The 22,967-nt window shown below is 41.1% G+C and overlaps 1 protein-coding gene across 1 annotated transcript in view; it reads left to right on the forward strand.

Annotated features, from left to right (window-relative positions):
• Nucleotides 1-22,967, forward strand: part of abtb2b (ankyrin repeat and BTB (POZ) domain containing 2b) — a 231,970-nt gene that overhangs the window by 183,373 nt on the left and 25,630 nt on the right. The window contains exons 5-9 of the mRNA XM_063061802.1: nt 11,262-11,414; nt 12,955-13,120; nt 16,948-17,037; nt 17,149-17,250; nt 22,472-22,568. Of these exons, the coding sequence (XP_062917872.1) occupies nt 11,262-11,414; nt 12,955-13,120; nt 16,948-17,037; nt 17,149-17,250; nt 22,472-22,568 (608 nt within the window). The remainder of the gene's footprint in view (nt 1-11,261; nt 11,415-12,954; nt 13,121-16,947; nt 17,038-17,148; nt 17,251-22,471; nt 22,569-22,967) is intronic.

A 22,967-nucleotide genomic window follows, 5' to 3' on the forward strand; every position in this document is an offset into this window, starting at 1 on the left:
AATGGATATTAGGTTGTACAACATGTTTTCTGCATGGATTTGCTTGGATATTCGCAAATGCAGTATTCAGAAATGTGCCAGCTATGGTAAGAAGTTAGTGGTACTGGGTGATATAGTCAGGAATAAATTGCAAATCCCCCCAGCAAAACTTCAGTTTGGGAATTATACAAACATTTTTAAAAAACTGAATAGTTTAAAGAAAAAATTAGGAGTTCTGCTTCCAGTACCAATATAGCATTCCCACAGCTTTCCAACACTAACCAAACCATCTTTGGAATGTGGGAGGAAATCAGAGCACCTGAAGGAAACAGTGGCGGGAATTGAACTCTGATCTTCCGATCACTGGGCTGCAAAGCATTATGCTAACCCCTACACAATCATGCTAACCATATGATCCTCTCACATCCCCTTTGCCAATCACCTGTCCAGCTCTTGGCTCCATCCCTCCCCCTCCTGTCTTCTCCTATCATTTTAGATATCCCCCTCCCCCTCGCACTTTCAAATCTCTTACTAACTTCCTTCAGTTAGTCTTGACGAAGGGTCTCAGCCTGAAACGTCGACTGTACCTCTTCCTAGAGATGCTGCCTGGCCTGCTGCGTTCACCAACAACTTTGATGTGTGTTGCTTGAATTTCCAGCATCTGCAGAATTCCTGTTGTTTGAACCACATTTTGATGTATTCTGTAACAAGGAATGAGGTGATTTCCCGTTCTCTTTTCTGCAGCCCCACAATATCCATCCAAACGAATCATGCGACAGATTATTAATCATCATTTATTCTTTTTGACATATTACTATGTCACTTCTAACAACTGGTTTCATATATTTGTGTTCCAATTGTCACTGAGCTATTGCAGAAAGACATTAACCTGCTTTCCTTCAGTATTAGTTTTCCTGACTATCATCAATCATTTCAAAGAAAACTGCTAAGAGGCAGATTGAAACTGGCCATCCTTTTCTATCCTTGCTGTGTGCATAGTTGGCTGACATCTTTGCCTACAGAACACTGACAAAAATGTCCACTGGGACAGTTCGTGCTCGTGAAAGATAATGTATTCTGCATGTTTATGTAACTTAATAGAAATATACAAAGAGAAAGGAATACGTAGATGGTTATATAGAACATATGATGAATGTGTTATGATATTTCAGCACCAGATCAGTTGAGTTGAAAGAACTGCTTCTGGATAATAAATAAAGCATGGAGAATCTTTCGGCACATGGTCTCAAACATAAACTGCTGTTACATTGCATGATTTTATTCCTACAGTAACATGCAAGACTTCCTAACTACCTGCTCCAATTAGTAAAACCTCTTCTTCACTTGTATTAAATCTGACTAATATTTGTCTGTTTAGCTAAAAAAAATTAAGCTTGTTACAAAAAAACCCCACAATACTACATGTCTTTTATTTCTACTTTTCCTGTTGATTCAATTCACGGGCATCATTCCATTCTTGCTGGCAAAAAGAAAAACTTGCCTTTTGTGACAGGAATAGGGTGGCAGTTTCCAATCTTGAGTGATATATTTTTGGACATGCAGTCTTTGTATTAGTAATTTGCTTCTGTCCCCTCTCGCTTGCTCTCTCTTTATTAAATGGAAATGTACATGTCAGCTGCTAAACTTGTACTTCTCCATGGGGAAAACCATTTAAAGCTTTCACAATGGATTCCATTCTAAATATAGAAAACAATTCAGTCTGTCTCTTTAACCAAGCAGCACAAACAGTGAGCACAGCCAAGGGAGGTATTTGACTGCTGCAGCTTCCTGGTAATACTGTTCAGAGAATTGCTACCCACATCTGATACCAATGAACTAAAATCCTCCATAGCATGCTGGAGACCCCTTTAGAGATTCGGACATATATTTAAGTCTTTGGAAAACAAAACCATTTTGACTAAATCAGCGATAATGTAGTATAAATCAGCTGACACCTTTACTCACGAAGAAAATTACTTGAAGTAAACAAAATATTAAAATTTTAACTATGCAATGAAAATCATCATGACCTTGAAAGATATCAATATTTTGGGGAGAATGATTATTAGAGTTTGATTCTGATAAATACTTTATATCCAGACATTTATTCATCTTACATATAATGATGGGATTGCAAATTTACACAATTTTGTAGTTTTAATCTACTTCAGGTTGTTTTTCGACACCTGTTATTCATATGTAAAATAATATATTTTACTAACAGAATGTTCTGTAGCATCAGGGATTCCAGATATTGTTACATTACAGTAAAACAGTTCAACACAAATGGAGTTGCTCTGGTTTGTGGGGAGTGACCAGAAGATGGCTTCAACCAAAACGTGTTGGAGAAATCTGTGGTATGGTGATCGTGGTGCTGAGGGGGACTTTTAGCTGCTAAAGTCATAGAAACATAGAAAATAGGTGCAGGAGTAGGCCATTCGGCCCTTCGAGCCTGCACCACCATTTATTATGATCATGGCTGATCATCCAACTCAGAACCCTGCACCAGCCTTCCCTCCATACCCCCTGATCCCCGTAGCTACAAGGGCCATATCTAACTCCCTCTTAAATATAGCCAATGAACCGGCCTCAACTGTTTCCTGTGCCAGAGAATTCCACAGATTCACCACTCTCTGTGTGAAGAAGTTTTTCCTAATCTCAGTCCTAAAAGGCTTCCCCTTTATCCTTAAACTGTGACCCCTCGTTCTGGACTTCCCCAACATCGGGAACAATCTTCCTGCATCTAGCCTGTCCAATCCCTTTAGGATTTTATATGTTTCAATCAGATCCCCCCTCAATCTTCTAAATTCCAACGAGTACAAGCCTAGTTCATCCAGTCTTTCCTCATATGTCATCTGTACATTAAGGGCATTACATAGCTTGATCAAGAGAATATTTCAAATGGCAGAAGGCAATGTGAACCATCCTTGCATCTCTCCTGTAGCAGAATTGTCTTCTACATCCATCATTTGTTTGGGATAATTGCATATAATGGTTGCATCTAATGTACCCATTAGGTGAGCCCATTACAGGTGCATTATATAGCTAACAACATGAAGCCAGGCATCGGTAGTAGATTCTAAATTGGGGATGTACTATATGGATGACGTTGTGTGAGTGAGATACTTAAAGAACTCTTTAACTACTGTCCAGATCTTGTAGGTATCATACAACCCACTAACAGAGTTCAGTTTCCATTGTATTTTTGTATTTTATGATGATCTTTTGCTAATTGATTTTGCAGGAGCTGCTGAAGTGTATTGTGCAGCTTCACAGCAGACAACAGGAGCCTAATAGTGTGAGTTACCACATGCCAGTAATGCAAAAATTCCTCCACGAATATCACAAGAGCAAAAGTCTTTATGTTATAGACACTAGATGTACTGCAGATGCTGGAAATTTAGAGCAATAGACACAATGTGCTGGATGAGCTCAGCAGATCAGGCAGCCTCTGCGGATGGGAATAAACAATCAGTGTTCTGGGCCAAGACCCTTTTCAAGGCCTGAAATGTCGACTGTTTACTCCCATCAGCCTTTTGCTGCCTGAACTGCTAAGCTCCTCCAGCGCGTTGTGTGTAAGGCTTTATGTTATGTTTGGCTGCAGCTCTTCGCCAAAGTAAAGTCAGTGCACAGTTTTCATAAACTGTGAAAACCACAGATCATAGACCAGTACAGCACAGGAACAGGCCCCTTGGCCCACAATGGTGTGCCAAATCAGTTATATTAGTAATCAAATAGCCCAGCTAAACTAATTTCCTCTGCCTACACAATGTCCATATCCCTCCATTTTTCTCATATCAATGTGCCTATCTAAGATTCTCTTAAAAATCTGTCATGCGTCTGCCTCTACCACCACCCCAGGCACCCACCACTCGCGGTGTAAAAAAAAATTGCCCTTCACATCTCCTTTGAAATTTCCCCCCTTCTCACGTTAAATGCATGCTCTCTGCTTTCGACATTTCAACCCTGGGAAATGGATCCTGTCTGTCTTATCTACCTACTGTTTGCCCCACATAATCTTGTAAATCTCTATCAAATTTCCTCTCAGTTTCCGCCTTTCTAGAGAAAACAACCCAAGTTTGACCAACCTCTCGTTATAGCACGTGTCCTCTAATCCAGGCAGCATCCTGGTAAACAACTTCTGCACCCTCTCCAAAGACTCAACATCATTCCTATAATGGGGGAACCAGAACTGTATGCACTACCCCAAGTGCAGCCTAACTAGTTCTATAAAGTTGCAACGTAACTTACTGACTTGAACTCAGTGCAACTAATGAAGGCAAGCATTCTTAACCACCCTATCAACCTGTGTAGCTCCTTTCAGGGTGCTATGAACTTGAATGCCAAGATCCTTCTGCTCATCAACACTGTTGAGGGTCTTGTCCTAGCAGTGTACTCTCTCTTTATACTTGACCTATCAAGGTGCAACACTTAACATTTGTCTGGGTTAAACTCTATCTGTCATTTCTCTGTCCATATCTGCAACTGATCTATATCGTTGTATCCTTTGCCAGTCTTCTACGCTATCCACAACACCACTAATCTTATTATCTGCAAACGTACTTACCCACTTATCTACATTTTCATCCAAGCCATTTGTATACATCACAAATAGCAGAGGTCCTGGTACAGATCCTGCAGAACACCACTAATCACAGACCTGCAGCTAATACACGTCCCTTCAACCACTATCTTCCATGGGCAAGGAGGTTCCAAATGGCCATTCCGTCATTGATCCCATGCACCTTAATCTTATGAATGAGACTTCCATGAGGGACCTTGTCAAATGCCCTCCTAAAATCTATGTAGACAACATCCACAGCTCTACCTTCATCAACCACTCTTGTAACCTTCCAAAATCTCAATCGAGTTAGTAAGACTTGACTTGCCTGGCTCAAAGCCATGCTGACTCTCCCGAATTAGGGTATGGATTTCCGAATACTCAGAAATCCTATCCCTAAGAATTCTCTCCAGTAACTTCCCTAGCATGTTGTGAGAGTCCCTGGTCCATAGTTTCCAGGGTTATCCCTGGTTCCCTTCTTGAATAGTAGAGCAACATTAACTATTAGTCCTCCAGGACCTTGCCTATGATTAGTGAAGACACAAAGATATTGGTCAAGGCCTCAACAATCTCATCTCTTGCCTCTCTCAATAACCTGGGATATATCCCATCAGGCCCTGGGGACTTATCCATCTTAATGCTCTTTAAGAGACTCAACACTACCTCCTCCTTTACCTCGAAATGCCCTAGTACATCATTACCTATGGCACTGATCTCCCTATTTTCTATGTCTTCTCCTTGGTAGATACTCATATAAAGTACTCATTAAGGACTCAAGAATCCTCTCCATCCAAGCAAATGTTCCTTCCTTTTTCCTTGAGTGATCCTTCCCTCTCCCTAGTTATCCTCATGATCTTGTTGTATAAATAGAATGCTCTTTAATCCTAATTTTCATGCCCCCTCGTGACTTTCCTAATTTCCTTCTTGAGTTCTTATCTGGCTTCATTATAATCCTCAAGGGGTCTATTTGATTCTAGGTTCCTAAGATTTACGTACTTATCCTTGATTAAAGTCAGGAATTAAAATTAAAATCAGCTTTCTAGACATCTTCTATTACCATGCCATCCTTGTTGTTCCTTCTGACCAGAACAAACCTGTCCTGTAGTCTGTGCAGTGGGTCTTTAAGCACCTTCCACACGTCAGATATGGACTTGCCTAAAAACGGCTTTCCCAATTAACTCTCCTTAAATCCTGCCGAATTTGCCCTGTTCCAATTTAATACCCTCCCACCAGGTCCTTACTTATCCTTATCGAGAGCTATCTTAAAACTTAGAGTTGTTGTCTCTTGTTCCCTAACCGTTTACCCACTGAGAGGTAAGTCACCTGGCCAGGGTCATTACTCATCACCATGTCCAGTACAGCCCCTCCCGTTTTTGGACTACTTACATAGTGATTTAAGAAACCCTCCTGGAAGCAGATAACAAATTCTGCACCGTTTAAACCACTTTCATTCAGAAAGTCACAGTTTATATTAGAAAAGTTGAAGTCCCCCATGACAACAGCCCTATCGTTTTATACCTTTCTTTAATCTGCCTGTATATCTGTTCCTCACTGTCCCAGTGGCTACTGGGGGGTCTGTGGCACAATCCCATCAGGGTGATTGCACCTTCCTAGCTTCAAGTTCTCAGTGGATGAATCCTCCATTATGTCTTCTCTGAGTACAGCTGTAGTATTGTCCCTAACTTCCCCCACCCTTTTATCTCCCTCTCTATCTTTAGTAAAACATCAAAGCCCTGTGACATTAGCAGACACCCCACCGCTCCAGGAAGTTCCGGGAGACTCCCGCATATTAATAGTGTCTCCCTGATGCCCGCAAATTATATACAATGTCCCGGAAATTAATTGTTTTTGAGAGTGAGTGAGAGAGAGAGAGAGAGAGAGAGAGAGCAAGAGAGACCATGAGAGAGAGAGAGAGCGAGCGAGTGCAAGAGCGACCACGAGAGAGAGAGAGAGAGAGTGCGAGAGCAATCACGAGAGAGAGAGCGCGAGAGCAAGCGTGCCGTGGGAGAGTGTTCCAAAAAAAGAAAATATAAGATGTACGACACCCCAGACTACACTAAAGTGTACCCCTGCCTAATAAGGGTCAAAAATAATGACAGCGTTGCTCGCTGCACTGTTTGCAACAGTGACTTTTCTATTGCCCATGGTGGGTTAAGACTGTAAAAGACATGTTGAGGTGAGTTTAACAGGTGTCATTCGTTCATTAGCATAGCTAACGTTATTTAAACTAGCTGGCCAGCTGCTAAGGAGCTACTCTATTGCAGACATCCCACCTCTCCCGGAATTTCCGGGAGTCTCCTGCAAATTGATGGTGCTACCTCCCTGAAACGAGTTTGTGCGGGGTGGGATGTCTGCATTAAGCACCCATTCTCAGCTAAGCCTTTATAAGGGCCACAATATCATTGTTCCATGTATTGATCCATGCCCCAAGTTCATCACCTTTGCCCATAATACATCTAACATAAAAATACATGCCCTTCGAACCATCCATCCCAGCGTATCTATTACTTTGCTCCTGCCTGTTTTCAGTTGACCTGACAACATCTCCCTCTCCGTCCTTTCTCCACTTTCTGACCTGGTGCTCCAGTTCCCATCCCCTGCCAGACTAGTTTAAATCCTTCGACTAGCATTAGTGAGCCTCCCAGCCAAGATATTGGTTCCCCTCCAGTTTAGGTGGAACTATAAAGAAAAGAAAATCTGCGGGTGCTGGAAATCCAAAGCAACAGACATAAAGACCTGGAGGAACTCAAAATCGGGTCAGACAGTAACTATGGAGGGGAATAAACAATCGGAGTTTCAAGCCAAACCCTTTCGTCAGGACTTGAAAGGAAGCCAGATTAAAATGGTGGGAGGAGGAGAAGGAGTACACACTGGCAAATGATAGGTAAAACAAGGTGGAGGGGAAGGTAGCGTGTTCTTTATTCAAAAAATAATCAGAGACCTTCATCTTTTGTGCTAAGAACTGAAGTGGTATGCAGGTCAATAATGGCTGCTGGTGTTTACATAGTGATTGTGTAAATCTTCTTGCTCCAAAACACTCCAGCTATTCTGGGGTGTTTATTTGTACAGAATGCTCTGCAGAGAAAAAAACAACTGGCTCATTCATCATAAACCAACGAATACATCTATTTGTCCACTACGCTGCAAACATTTATTTATTACGGGAAGCAAGATAGTAAGTTCACTTGCATGGAGAGCCACCTTTGTCACTGTTGTCTCTCCAGGTCAGCTTTTCTGTACCTAGTCTTCTGCAACGGTCACTGTTGAAGGTGGTGCCAAACCGTGTGGAGTGCAGAAGAGCACAAAAGTTAACACTTCCACCATTCAACCCCAAATCACAGTGCAGCATGCAAGATGAACAAATATTTTAATCTCTGAGCAGAGAAAAGGAGCAGAAAGAAATGGAGGTGGATGTGGCAGGGGAGCATTAAGCATGAGGTTGATAGTTGATTGAAATGACCTGTTTCTCACATACTCCATTTCTTTATTTATTTTTCCACTCCTGTTCACTCCTCCATTCTTCAGCCATTCCAATGATTCCACTCCATTTTTCCAGTCACTTTTCCCTTTGATTTGCTTCTATTAAAATGCTTGTCTTTCAACTTTTTTTTTGGTTTTGATTAAAGAATGAACTTCTAAAGCAGTGGTTCTCAACCTTTTTCTGCTGGTGTCTCACTTGTGACCTCTGTGACCCTCACCGTTAGTTGTTCATTTTTTTGTTGGTCAACTGTACTATTTACTCTAATGTACAGTCAATATTTATGTTTTAACAGTTTATAGGTATAATTATATGTTAAATATAATGTTACAGGTGTTTATGAAAATTAAAACTATTTCAGAGCTCTGAATTGGACAGTTTATTTATAATATATATAATATTTTTCCAAGCAGCAATGAAAAAATGCTTAATAGTCTTACTTTGGGTATTTAGTGAAATACTTGTGACTGTTGCCAGCTAGTGAGTTTTTGAACATCTAGTTGCAACTTGCTTAGAGATAATCAAAGATCACCCCTTTTCAGAACAACAAGATGGTGGCAAGCTTTTGATAGCAGGTGAAGAACTTGGCTAAAACCACATTTAACTAGATAAGAGTTGATGGGACATTGAACCCATGAACACTACCTCACTAATTTCTATTTTTGCACTGATTTAATTTAACTATATAACCTGTATATATTTACTGTAATTCACTATTTTTTCTCTATTATTATGTATTACATTGCTCTGCAAAAACAGCAAATTTTGTGGCATATGCTGGTGATTCTTATAAGAGGTGGGAAATCCAATTAAAAACTACAGTGCCTTCTCCCAGAGCTGTGGAAATGTATTTTGAATATCACTAGTTATCCAGAAACTTCGCTTGCTGTGTTTGAATTTTGCTTGAGTTGGTATATAATTCTGCAGCTTAGTAAGACATACTTGCAAATTTTTGCTAACATCATTGGCATTCACCGCAAGTGGATCCACCAGCCAATCTGGAATATGCATCTCCAGCAGGTCTCAAAACAAATTCCATATCAGTGTACGGTTGATTCAAATGATAAAGATACACAATTAAATCATTCTATTTTGAGTGGCCAGTGAAGGAAATTGTATAAACTCACAACGTTTTCCAAGAAAAGTGGTAATAACCTCTTTGCATGATATCAGATTGCAGTTCTTTCCTTGTAAATGTTTGTTTAATAAATTCATTTTGTCAATTATATCCAACAGATAAAATATGCTGGACTTAGCAGCAACAATTTGTTCTCCATGCTGCTAATTTGATATCAAAAATAAAGAAAAAATTAAATATATATATGTATATATAGGTGTAAAAATAGAACTAGATTTTTAGGCAATATATTTTTTAAATAATTTAAATTTTTAGACAAATTTCTGCAAGGTGACCCCAGTGCAGTAACATTAGCCTTCATGTCATGTTTTTTTAAGTATTGTAACACACACGGGCCAGTGGAAGGCAAACAGAACCAGCCTTGTGCTGCAAACTCGACTTGGCCTTGCTGCAGACAGCCCTGCCCAATCCGCAGTTTGTGATTTGGGGACTGATGTAGAGCAGGGCTCCGTGGGCTGCCCTGCAGGGTGTGAACGGTGACTTGTGCATGGCCAAGCAGAGTCAAAAATAACGATTGACATGCAGCAATTCACTTTCCCTCCCCTCCTCCCCCTCTCTCCCTCCCTCTCTCACTCTCAGTCTCTCTCTCACACCCTCACACACTCTCTCTCTCACACACACTCTCACTTACACACTTTCTCTCTCACTCACACACTCTCACTCACTCACTCACACACTCTGTCACTCACACACTCTCACACTCTCTCACTCACACACTCACACACTCTCACTCACACACTCTCTCACTCACACTCACTCACACACTCTCTCTCACTCACACACACACTCACTCTCACTCACACACTCTCACTCACACTCTCACTCACACACTCTCTCTCACACACACTCTCTCACTCACACACTCTCACACTCTCACATACTCTCACTCTTTCTCTTACTCTAAGCTGTTTTGCTGCCTCATTTGCATTAATCATTTCATTCTGGGTTCCAACTAAATTACGAACGTTCATTTCTTTTTTATTTATATATTTCAGTAATATTTCATAAAAACAATAAACTTACCATGGCCCATTCAGAAGCTCTTGTGGCCCCAGCTTTTTGTTTTATACTTGTGGCCCCTACGAAATTTGGCATGGCCCCCTGGGGCCCGTGTTCTAAAGCATTAATAATCAAAGACTGACTGACTTGCAATGTATTCTGTCTGTTTCTAGGTTTCCAGTGTTTGTTTTCAGTGTCAGTGCGAGGTGTTCATGGTTTTATTTACTTTTGATTCTAAACTGGGTTTCTAACTTGTTACTTGGATTTCAAGGTACAAGAGCAGGATGATTTGATAATTAAGTAGTGCAAAAAGAGAGCCAAAATAGTAAGGTATTATAAATGGGTTGGTCCGTTGTCCATTCAGAGATCTGATGGCAGAGGGGAACAGCTGTTCCTAAGACATTCAGGCTCCTGTACCTCCTTCCGCATGGTAGCAATGAGAAGATGGCGTGTCCTGGGTGATGGGGGTCCTTAATGACGAATGCCACTTTTTTGAGGCATTGCCTTTTGAAGATGTGCTGAATACTGGAGGGGCTACAATGGAGCTGGCTGAGGTTGCAACTGCCTCAAACAGGAGAAAATGCAGCAGTCTGCAGCTTTTTCTGATCCAGTGCAGTGGCCACTCCATACCAGACAGTGATGCAGCCGTTAGAGTGCTCTGCACGGTACATCTGTAGAAATTTGTTAAAGGTTTTGGTGGCATAGAAAATCTCCTCAAATTCCAAATGAAATATAGCCACTGACATGCCCCCTTTGTAATTGCATCAGTATGTTGAGCCCAGAATAGATCTTCAGAGATGTCGACACCCAGAAACTCAAAACTGCTCACCCTTTCTGCTGCTGATCCCTCTATGAGCACTGGTTTGTGTCTCCTCAACCTCCCCTCCCTCAAGTCTACAATTAATTCCTTGGTTTTACTGATGATGAGTGCAAGGTGGTTCTAAATAATGTCTAACACAATTTTCTTTGTTTTTTTGGTGACTGAAACTGGACAGCATCCTCAACCTGCAGTGTGCTTAGTGCATTGGATTGATATTTGTTACTGCTAAAATTGCTTTTCCTACAGCTTAATGTTGAGGGTTTTTATCTTTTGTACTTTCCATCAGACCGTTCATGTTGCTGCCTCCATTAATGGAGTGGATGAGAGTAGCCATCACACACGCTGAACATCGGCGCAGTCTAACCGTCGACAGTGATGATGTGAGACAGACAGCTCGTTTGCTGCTACCAGGGCTGGATTGTGAACCACGGCAACTGAGGTATGTGCAGCTCCTTTGTGGAATTCAGTTTATCTCGAGCTGAGTGGCAGAAGGAAAACAGTCCATCCTTGAACCAAGTATCATATCTAGATAGGAGATCGATATAATGCAATGCAAAGACTTCGTGGTAAAACAAACACACACACACACACACACACACACACACACACACACACCACTCTTAAATATAACAGTGCATTTGAAAGTTATCAGGATAGCCTGAATGATCCAATTTCTAATTCCAATTTTCACAAGTGCTTTGAAACTGATTTTACTGTTCAAATGCTTTGACTTTCGGAGAGATATATGAAATCTTTGCACTAATATTGTATAAAATTACCTGTTAATGATAGGTTAATCTCTTTAGCTGGTTAAAAAAAATTCCCAAACATCGTTTCTTCATAGTCTTCCTTGCTAGTGAGGAGTTGTGTACTAAATTAGATTAATGTATGTTTAACTAAATGCATTCAAAGTATATGTTGTTAATGCAGCTGTTTGCTTTATGCTGGTGGGCTTTTAACCATAATGAATAGTTCTTCAACACAACGCTTCGCAGTACAGGTGACCATTGTTCAATTACTACCACTTCCTGTAAGGCGTTTATATGTTCTCCCCGTGACAGCCTGGGTTTCCTCTGAGTGCTCCAGTTTCCTTCCACAGTCCAAAGGTATATTAGTTAATTGGATATTGTAAATTGTCCCGTGATTAGGCTCGGATTAAATCGGGGGATTGCTGGGCAGCACAACTCAAAGTGCCAGAAGGGCCTATATCTGAATAAATCAATAAAGATTTCCTTTTTATAGTCTGCAATGTGTTTCAAAACTGGCTGCATGCATAATTAAAGAAGCAGAACTAGTGCACATTATGAACATGACATTTATTTTCACGTTCGGTGACCTACTCTGAACTCCCATAATGATTTGGAAACAAATTTGAATCCTAGCTGATATTTGTCTCCTCTTGATCTCATCGTTAGTGCTGTTAGCTTAAAGGTTTAACTGAAGCAGAGGTTCCAGCAGAAGGCCGGGTAGGAAAACAAGGGTGGTTGCAGCGTGAGTGTGCCCTGAGCAGCGTGTGCCTTCACAGGCTGCGGCTCTGGAGTGCCGTCGCTCAGAGCCTCGTAAACCAGCAGCCGAAGAAACTCAGCAAAGTTTTCCAAACTTCAGAAGTTGATGAGTCGCTGAGAGAGACGGACAAGGGAGATCCCTGTTTCTGACACTAGAACACCGCCTGGTGCCTGCCCCCTTGAGGTGGGGAAGAAAAACTCTGATTTCCACCTGCCAACTCTTGCCAGCAGTGTGTCTGTGCCCCTGCTGTACAGGGCTAGGATTGAGGTCAATACTCCCCGTGCAGGAGTTAATATAAATTCACAATTTAGGCAAGTCATGACCTTGCAAATATTATTCTGGCAAATAAAATTCAATGTCATCAGAAAAGGGGGAAGAAAAATGAAGAAGGGAAGGAATATTGTGTTTTTTTTAATTGACTGGATTATCCTGTACTGGCAGCCCATGCAAACACTTGTAATGCATTTCCTTAGAACTGAGGACTGTTTCAGCTCATTTCGTAGACTGGATGCAAAAGCTGCCACAGCCAAGTTCCAGCAAGACCTTGGATTTCGCATGTTGAGCTGTGGCAGAACAGATCTGGTGAATCAGGCCATAGAGCTTTTAGGAATTGATGGTGTCAACACCATGGATAACCAGGTAAATCATGCTTCCTTCCTTGATTTTCACTGATTCAATATGGTGACACTGAAAAATTCTGATGATAGTTAATAGGGGAGAAATTTGTCACTGGTCACTGGCTTTAAAGAGAAGCGGCATGGCGATATCTTGGTTAGTTTTGCTCCAGCGACCCAGGTTCAGTCTGTCGGGTGTTTCTACATTCTCCCCATGACCATATGGGTGTTGGCCAGGTGCTCCAGTTTCCTCCCACATTCCAAAGGCATGTGGATTAGTAGGTTAACTGGTCACAGTTGGGTGGTGTGGGCTCAGTGGGCCAGAAGGACCTGTTGCCATGCTGTATCTCTAAATTCAAATGAAGAATGTAAGAGTATCCAGTGCTGTTGTAATCACTACCTAATGTTTGATTCCATTACAGTCAATAGGACAGGATGATAAGAGGCGAATCTAATTAACGAGCAGCCTATACTTTTCCATGTATAGCTCCAGCATCCAGAGAATAACATCTCATAAAGTCAATAAGTAATTATAATCGAGTTGTATTACATTTATGTCAAGGTATCTTTGAACACTCTCAATGAAGCACCAGACTGTGTAAGAAGGACAAAATATGACATTGACACGAAGCATTGTATCCTTCGGCATCCCAGGACATCCCATAACAGTACTTGATATCCTTTTGTTTGAGGGAAGAAATGCAGATAATATATTTCTGGACTTGAACCGAGCCATTCATGGAACAATTTCAAAATACTCCAGAAGGCACGGAGCTTGCAAATATGGTATATTAGTGAAGAGAAGAGTGATGGAGTTCGAGTGGATGGTGGAATGAGCACAGATAGCTGACAGAAGAAGTGTAACACAGAGACTTGTGAAGTGACCTGTTGCGATGGAAAGAAGTCTAAAGGGCGGTGGAAATAGGGTCACAATTCTAAAGGAGATGTAGGAACACTGATATGAGTGTATTTGTGTACAAAAGATTGGAGACAACAGCAGTTCTATTTAAATGGCACATAGGATCCTGGGCTTTATGAATAGAATTATGTAAAAAAAAAAGGTGACTCTCAGTGAAATGTTGGTTCGGTTGTACCTGGGGCCTTGCATCCAGACCTGGGGCCTTGCATCCGGACCTGGGGCCTGCATCGCGCTGCACAGGCTGACGAATGCCGGTTAATGTTTTGAACTACATGAGACACATTAAGCAAGAAACACCACACTGATCTGTGAGATCAATACCGTCTGTCTGTTGAGATTGATCAAGCTAGTGTTTCTGCTCTACTTTCACACTTCTCTTCTGCTCAGTGTAAGTGAAGACATACTAGTGGAGCGATCACAAAAGATCCTTCCCGGATTCCAGAGGTCGCCGGCGAAACGCTTCAAGGGTAATTTGTGGGTGTCCTTGAAATGCTTATTCTTCTCTATCAAAGTACTTTACTTCCTTAAAATCAATGTAGATAATCTCTGGCGGTCTCACAACTAATATCATCAGTCCTACACAGCAGAACAGAAAGCAACTATCATTGGAGGAGTGAGGGGAAAAGCTGTGCATGTAGTCAGTCAGACAGAGCAATGCAAAGAGTGACACAGGCTTGTCAGCCTAGGGACATGGCAGTTTAACTAAAACTGGCAGGGACGCTGCTTAGTTTCTGACTCAGGGCAGCTGGACTTGCCTCTTCCCCATCACCCTCTGCCTTTGTGTAGTTCAGGTGCATTGGGTTGTAAATGTGTGGCAACGCTTGCAGGCTGCCTCCCAGCGCATTCTCAGGAGTATTGGTTGTTTACGCAAACGCCACATTTCACTGTGAGTTTCAATGTACATCTGATAAATAAATCTGAATCAGGCACATGTGGTACTGTTCCTGTCAAACACCAGGCTTGCTTCCATTTGCACAGGTCATCAAATTTCAGAGTCCCAAACTTAGTGAATAAATGGTGCCAATTTGTCAATAGACTTTCCGTTGCAATTGTCATATCATCCAGAGAAAGAGCTCCGCCTTGCTGAGATTCCCCAGCACCACTTTGTAGATAGGGTGGGGAATCCCAGGCCTATTATGATTTCCATGGGAAATTGGGACTAATTAAAATCAAAGGGGATGAGTTCTGATCTTCAGTTGCTTTGATTTAATGTTTTAAATGAAAAGTTCCTTACTGAAAAATGTTAATCATTTACTTTTTTTGATATTTTCAGATGTCTGAATGCCAGAAACATTTAGCTAGCAAAGTTTGGGCTCAAGTTTGGCTGACAAGAGCTCTGCCACTACTCAGGACATGCAGTTAAGTCCTGGGAACTTTCAGGCCAGCAAGATAGTTCTCCATTATCTGGACTAAGTAAATACTTGAGAGCATGAGAATACAGGAGCAGGAGCAGATCTTATCCCCTCGCACCTCTATCACCATTCAATGTGATCATGGCAGATCCATCCCAGGCCCCAACTTCTCTTCTTTGTCAATTCTTTGATCTTTCAAAACTGTTTCTACCTCCTTTTTTAAATGCAGTGGATTCCGGTTAATAGGGACACTTTGGGACCAGGACGTTTTGCCTCAATTAAGTGGCTACCCCATATAGCTGAAGTTTCATGGAAATTGTTAAAAAGGTATAAAAAATGACAACAGTTTAACTGAATAAATATTTATGTACTTAAATAAAATACAGAACACATTAGAACACAACCAATACCTCTACAGGACTATAAAACTGTAGTAGTTCCTTATAGTTATCGATGGAGGAATTCATCCAGTGTACACTGTGTGTTCTTTTGATTGACTATAAATGAACAAAATCAGCATAGACATGAATGGACTGCCTTCACGCTATAATTTCAACAATTGCTTCCTTCAAATCTTCATTTTCATGATAACATTCAAGATGATTGCCAATACCTTCAAATTTTTCTTAGTTCCAAACTTGTTGAGGTAGCGAAATCATTTCATTTTCACTCCCAGTCTCTTCTGGCATCTCCAAGCCTGAATGTTTGAAACCGCGGTGAGCAAAACAGTTCTGAATTGCCTTACTAATTTATTTCTCGCCAACTATCAGTGACAAAAATCACTGCTTTTTGAACACAAACACACACAACTGATGCTATTTAAAATAGGTTTGCTCTAAGTACGGTGTAGCACCTAATGACCACACAACTACTGCAAGTTAGAAACTGTTCAGCAACAGTCTCCTGTCCCAATTAAGCGGCATAGTGTACCAAATAAATGAAGGGATCCAGCTATTTTCTCAATTAGTTTTTGTTCAACTGTCCCTATTAACTGATGGTCCAAGTATCTGGAATCCAGTGCACCTCCAATGAGTTAGGCTGTTGTGGGGAATTTATGGTGGTTCTGGGCAGTAAACAAAGGCCAACTAGATTGGTCTCATAGTTAATGAACAGGAAAACAATTTGAAAAAGAGAAACATGATGAATATTAATAATCCACCATTGTTTTTAATAGCTCAGAGAAGAGTTAATCTCTGTTTGAAAACAATAATCAAGAAAGTTTGTCTAAAGCAGCTTTCTATATTTTAGAGTTGGTCTTTAGGCATTGATCTAAAATTGCTACTTTCCAGAATTCACGAAGTTTCATTTGAGGGGAAGTGTATTATGTAGGCTGAGTATGACAAACCTCCAGACCAGTGACAAATGTAAATCTGTTTACATTTTAGTGACCAAGTATCTCAAGGTGATATTTACATTGATGATCTAGATTAAAACACAAATCCAAGTTTAATTTCTGTGTATTGCTAAAACTCCAGTGCTGGTGCTGGCCAGCTTTATCTGGTTATTATATGTGTTTTAACATTGAAGCATGCTTCTGATCAGCCATTTCCCCACTGACGTTCTTGAGCTATGTTTGTACAGGGCATGACGCCTCTTATGTATGCCTGCGCTGCAGGGGACGAAGCCATGGTCCAGATGTTAATTGATGCTGCTGCAAATTTGGATCTTTCAGTGAGTCATTTATTTTACAGCAGTAAATTCCAGACACCATAAACTTTCCTTGCTTCTATTTCTCAAATATCTGTCGATAATGAGAGAAAAAAATACATCTTATCTCCTCAGCTTCCTGGGAATACTCAGAAATATCCTTCGGTGCACCCGGACAGCAGGCACTGGACAGCTCTCACGTTCGCTGTACTGCATGGACATATCCCCGTCGTTCAGGTATCATAATCAGATCTGAGCTCAGTGGCTGGGATGGCTGGATAGTTATAGTTCTTACTCCACACATGTAATGTTCCCAATTGTCTATTGTTGGACTTCCTTTTATAAGCCTTAACAGTACTCTCTGCTAATGTATTATGGTAGGTCTGACATCTGCCTCATCTACAGTGTATAGAGAGCAATCGCTAATTCTGTCAGACAAAAATCTGCAAAAAATCTTTCTTGATTTGGACCAGATTGTCATTCTTTGATAAAGATAACTGGCAATCCTGGTGACAACTTAAAAGCTATCTTAAAAAGCAGAAATCACTCCAAACTCCCATTGTTCTTTATCATCTGCCTCTAACCTCCCCCATAAAGCCATGCAGTCCTGGGTTTTAGTGGAATTGCCTTAAAAAGAAGAGGTTGGTCTGACTGAATGTGTATTCATTGGAGTTTAGAAGAATAAGAGGCAGTCTTACTGAAACATGTAGGATTCTTTGGAAGCTTGAGAGGGTAAATATTAGGAAGAATTTCCCTCACAGGGTGCCTAGGATTAGAAGTTATTGTCTCAGAGTAAAGACGTGCACATTTATGATTGAAGATGAATTTCTTCAATCAAATGGTTGTGAGGTTGAAATTGTTTGAAAATCCTTGCTCCAGAAGGCTGAAGACATTAAATCTGTGAATACATTCAATGCTGAGATGGAGACTTTTAATTATTAAAAGAGTTGAGGTTTTGGAGAGAGAGCAGAAATGAAGGTATGAAGAAAGTTGAATCAGCCATGATGTAATTGAAAAGCTTTCTACTTTTCTATCTTTTATATTCTTGCATTCTAAACATTCAAATCTTAGAACTTATTCATCCAGTTTTAGAGGATAACTTAAGTAACTGAGTTAGTTTTTCAAGGGTTAAAACCTGATGAGAAGGTTTGAATGCAGAATTTAATTTGTGGTGCATCTTTTGAAAAGAACAAGGACAATGCAAGAGGCTAGACATAGTTTGCTGAAATACAGTAAATACAAGAAAAAAATTATCAAGAGAAGATGGTAGCGATGACCTTCACTGGGAGATGAAAGTAAGACTTCATGAGCAATATGTAATGCTGTGAAGTTGATGAATCTTATCTATTTATTTATTGATTGATTGATTGATTGAGAGAGACACAGCATGAAACAGGCCCTTAAAGCCAAACCCCCAGCAACCCACAATTCGGGACAATTTATAATGACCAATTAACCTACTAACTGGTACGACTTTGGACTGTGGGACCCGGAGAAAAGCCACACATTCCACAGGGATGACATATAGACTCCTTACAGATGACGTCAGAATTAAACTTTGAACTGAGGCCCCAAGCTGTAATAGGGGTGTTTTGTGCAATAGTTATGTTGCTGGTCTCTACAACAGTAATATGTAGCACGTGCAGTATGTAACTGGGAAAATATTAACAACTTAAAGTTGCACTTACTTAATTTTGGATTCTTTTTGACTGTGGAACAATGATACACAAATATCAGATGTCACAAGTACTTACCTATACTATCATTTATAAAATGGAAATAGTAAGCAATTGGAATCCATGGTTATTGAAGCTGGAAACAAGGTTCACAGACAGGCTTGAGTCTGAGTATGAATAAGTTCTGCCTGTTCCTAGATTGATGTATATTTCTCTGTAATTTCTCATGCCTGCTGATATATAGACATTAGAAACCATAGAAACTACAGCACAGAAACAGGCCTTTTGGCCCTTCTTGGCTGTGCCAAACCATTTTCTGCCTAGTCCCACTGACCTGCACACAGACCATATCCCTCCATACACCTCCCATCCATGTATCTGTCCAATTTATTCTTAAATGTTAAAAAAGAACCCGCATTTACCACCTTGTCTGGCAGCTCATTCCATACTCCCACCACTCTCTGTGTGAAGAAGCCCCCCCAATGTTCCCTTTAAACTTTTCCCCCCTCACCCTAAACCCATGTCCTCTGGTTTTTTTCTCCCCTTGCCTCAGTGGAAAAAGCCTGCTTGCATTCACTCTATCTATACCCATTATAATTTTATATACCTCTAACAAATCTCCCCTCATTCTTCTACGCTCCAGGGAATAAAGTCCCAACCTATTCAACCTTTCTCTGTAACTGAGTTTCTCAAGTCCCAGCAACATCCTTGTAAACCTTCTCTGCACTCTTTCAACCTTACTTATATCCTTCCTGTAACTTGGTGACCAAAACTGAACACAATACTCCAGATTCGGCCTCACCAATGCCTTATACAACCTCATCATAACATTCCAGCTCTTATACTCAATACTTTGATTAATAAAGGCCAATGTACCAAAAGCTCTCTTTACAACCCTGTGATGCCACTTTTAGGGAATTTTGTATCTGTATTCCCAGATCCCTCTGTTCCACTGCACTCCTCAGTGCCTTACCATTAACCCTGTATGTTCTATGTTGGTTTGTCCTTCCAATGTGCAATACCTCACACTTGTCAGTATTAAACTCCATCTGCCATTTTTTAGCCCATTTTCCCAGCTGGTCCAAGTCCCTCTGCAGGCTCTGAAAACCTTCCTCACTGTCTACTACACCTCCAATCTTTGTATCATCAGCAAACTTGCTGATCCAATTTACCACATTATCAACCAGATCATTGATATAGATGACAAATAACAATGGACCCAGCACTGATCCCTGTGGCACACCACTAGTCACAGGCCTCCACTCAGAGAAGCAATTCTCCACCACCACTCTCTGGCTTCTTCCATCGAGCCAATGTCTAATCCAATTTACCACCTCTCCATGTATACCTAGCGACTGAATTTTCCTAACTAACCTCCCATGCGGGACCTTGTCAAAGGCCTTACTGAAGTCCACGTAAACAATATCCACTGCCTTCCCTTCATCCACTTTCCTGGTAACCTCCTTGAAAAACTCCAATAGATTGGTCAAACATGACCTACCACGCACAAAGCCATGTTGACTCTCCCTAATAAGTCCCAGTCTATCCAAATGCTTGTAGATCCTGTCTCTTAGTACTCCCTCCAATAACTTACCTACTACTGACGTTAAACTTACTGGCCTATAATTTCCCGGATTACTTTTTGATCCTTTTTTAAACAACGGAACAACATGAGCCACTCTCCAATCCTCCGGCACCTCACCTGTAGACAGCGACATTTTAAATATTTCAGCCAGGGCCCCTGCAGTTTCAACACTAGTCTCCTTCAAGGTCCGAGGGAACACCCTGTCAGGTCCCGGGGATTTATCCACTTTAATTTTCCTCAAGACAGCAAGGACCTCCTCCTTTACGATCCGTACAGTTTCCATGATCTCACTACTTGTTTCCCATAATTCCATAGACTTCATGCCGGTTTCCTTAGTAAACACAGACGCAAAAAACCTATTTAAGATCTCCCCCATTTCCTTTCGTTCCGCACATAGCCGACCACTCTGATCTTCAAGAGGACCAACTTTATCCCTTACAATCCTTTTGCTCTTAATATACCTGTAAAAGCTCTTTGGATTATCCTTCACTTTGACTGCCAAGGCAACCTCATGTCTTCTTTTAGCCCTCCTGATTTCTTTCTTAAGTATTTTCTTGCACTTCTTAGACTCCTCAAGCACCTTATTTACTCCCTGCTTCCTATACACGTCATACAACTCCCTCTTCTTCTTTATCAGAGTTGCAATATCCCTTGAGAACCAAGGTTCCTTATTCCTATTCACCTTGCCTTTAATCCTGACAGGAACATACAAATTCTGCACTCTCAAAATTTCTGCTTTGAAGGCTTCCCACCTACCGATCACATCCATGCCGGAGAACAACCTGTCCCAATCCACACTTTTTAGATCCTTTCTCATTTCTTATCATTAGTTATCAGTGTTACCCTATCTATTACATTTTATAGTTGAATACTTAGCAGCAGAAGCCAGCTGATTTAACACACAAAGGCAGGTGACTTACACTTCTGTTGGGTTAAGGTGATACTTTGTGCCCACCGAAACACTTGTAAAAGCTCATGTCCTGGGGTTTCGGGTGGAGGGGGTGGTCTTGGTGGAGAGGAAGGAATATGAACCTATTTTTTTCTCTTAATATGCTTCTGGATTTCTATTTTCTAAATCCTTAAATATCTTTCTTCCTCATTAGTTTTTGTTTATTTAGTCCCAACCAAGGCAAAATCTCCAGCCATGAAATACTATGAATAACCCACTGTCTTTGGCATAAGCCTCACTCCCTAAGCGTTCCATCACAACCATCTGAAACTGAATTAACACCTTCAGTCAAATCACATAAAAGTTGCTGGTGAACGCAGCAGGCCAGGCAGCATCTCTAGGAAGAGGTGCAGTCGACGTTTCAAGCTGAGACCCTTCGTCAGGACGCAGGACGAAGGGTCTCAGCCTGAAATGTCGACTGCACCTCTTCCTAGAGATGCTGCCTGGCCTGCTGCGTTCACCAGCAACTTTTATGTGTTTTGCTTGAATTTCCAGCATCTGCAGAATTCCTGTTGTTTGCGTTTTTAACACCTTCAGTAATATTTAAACCCAAGCTGACCTTCTATCCTTGTTACCACTGCTTTTGGCTACTCACGTGGTACCATCTCTCTCTATTCCATCCTCAACTCTTCCACTGCTGAAACCATCGTTCGTGTCTTTGCTGCCTCTAGATAACACAATCCCAACACACTGCTGACTGGACCCAGCCCCCTCTTGCTGGAATCTCTGTAAATTTCAGGCTATCCAAAGTTAAACTTTGGTGGTTCTTAAATGCTCCTGAGTCCCATTCACTTCTCATCATCTGTCTTCTAACTCGCATTTGCTCCACTCCTTGGCACAATTTAAAAATTCTTATTTTCCCATCCTTATTTTCAAAGTCTTCAAGCTCTCAGCCCTCACCATTACTTCTAACAATCAAAAAGATTATCGTCCCTCCCATAATTTTGTCACTTGCTCATGCCTGTCTTTAACGCCTCCACAGCTGGTAGCCATTTCTTCAGCTGCTGGAGCCCTAAATTCAGAAACAGCCCTGCATAAACCTCCCATCTCACTTTCTTTGTTTAAGTTGCTCCCTACAGCATATCTCATTGTCCAAATATTGATCATTGACTTGATATCTTCTAAACTGCCTCAGTAGTTACTTATTGTTTGTAAATGTTTGTGAAGAGTCTCAGAGTGTGTTTGTATTGGGAAAAGCTCTCAATGTGTAAAATTTTTTCATTCGGATATTATCGCTGCATTTTATAGCTGCTGCTTGATGCTGGAGCAAATGTGGAAGGTACGCTCATTAATTCCGGGGAAGATAATCTTGCCGAGACGCCACTTCAGCTGGCTTCAGCAGCAGGTAATCTCTCCTTTCTCTTGCATCTCCACCCACCCAGTGCTCGATAAAGTAGGAGTTTCCATTTCATCTGCACAAGCTCTGGCCTGTCTTTTATTCCCAGCAGATTGGAATGCCCCAGTTGATGTATAACCTGCGCAAGTTCTCAAGATTAATAGAAGAAAGCCCAATCAGTCCATGCTGGGCCATCTGTCCAGAACAAACTGACAGTCCACCCATCACAACCCAGACTACTTAATTGATTCCAGGACGTTTCCCTCTATTACCTTAAATGGAATCTTGTTCAAGGGTATTGGTATTGATTTGACGCTGTATTTCTGATTGAATAGTTACTGTGTCTAGTTTATTATTCATTTATCCGTTTGCTAGAGGAATATCTAGTGAGCAAGTAAATTTGAAACC

Source organism: Mobula hypostoma, chromosome 11 (genome assembly GCF_963921235.1).
Source record: "Mobula hypostoma chromosome 11, sMobHyp1.1, whole genome shotgun sequence".
In the NCBI taxonomy this organism is placed as follows: domain Eukaryota; kingdom Metazoa; phylum Chordata; class Chondrichthyes; order Myliobatiformes; family Myliobatidae; genus Mobula; species Mobula hypostoma.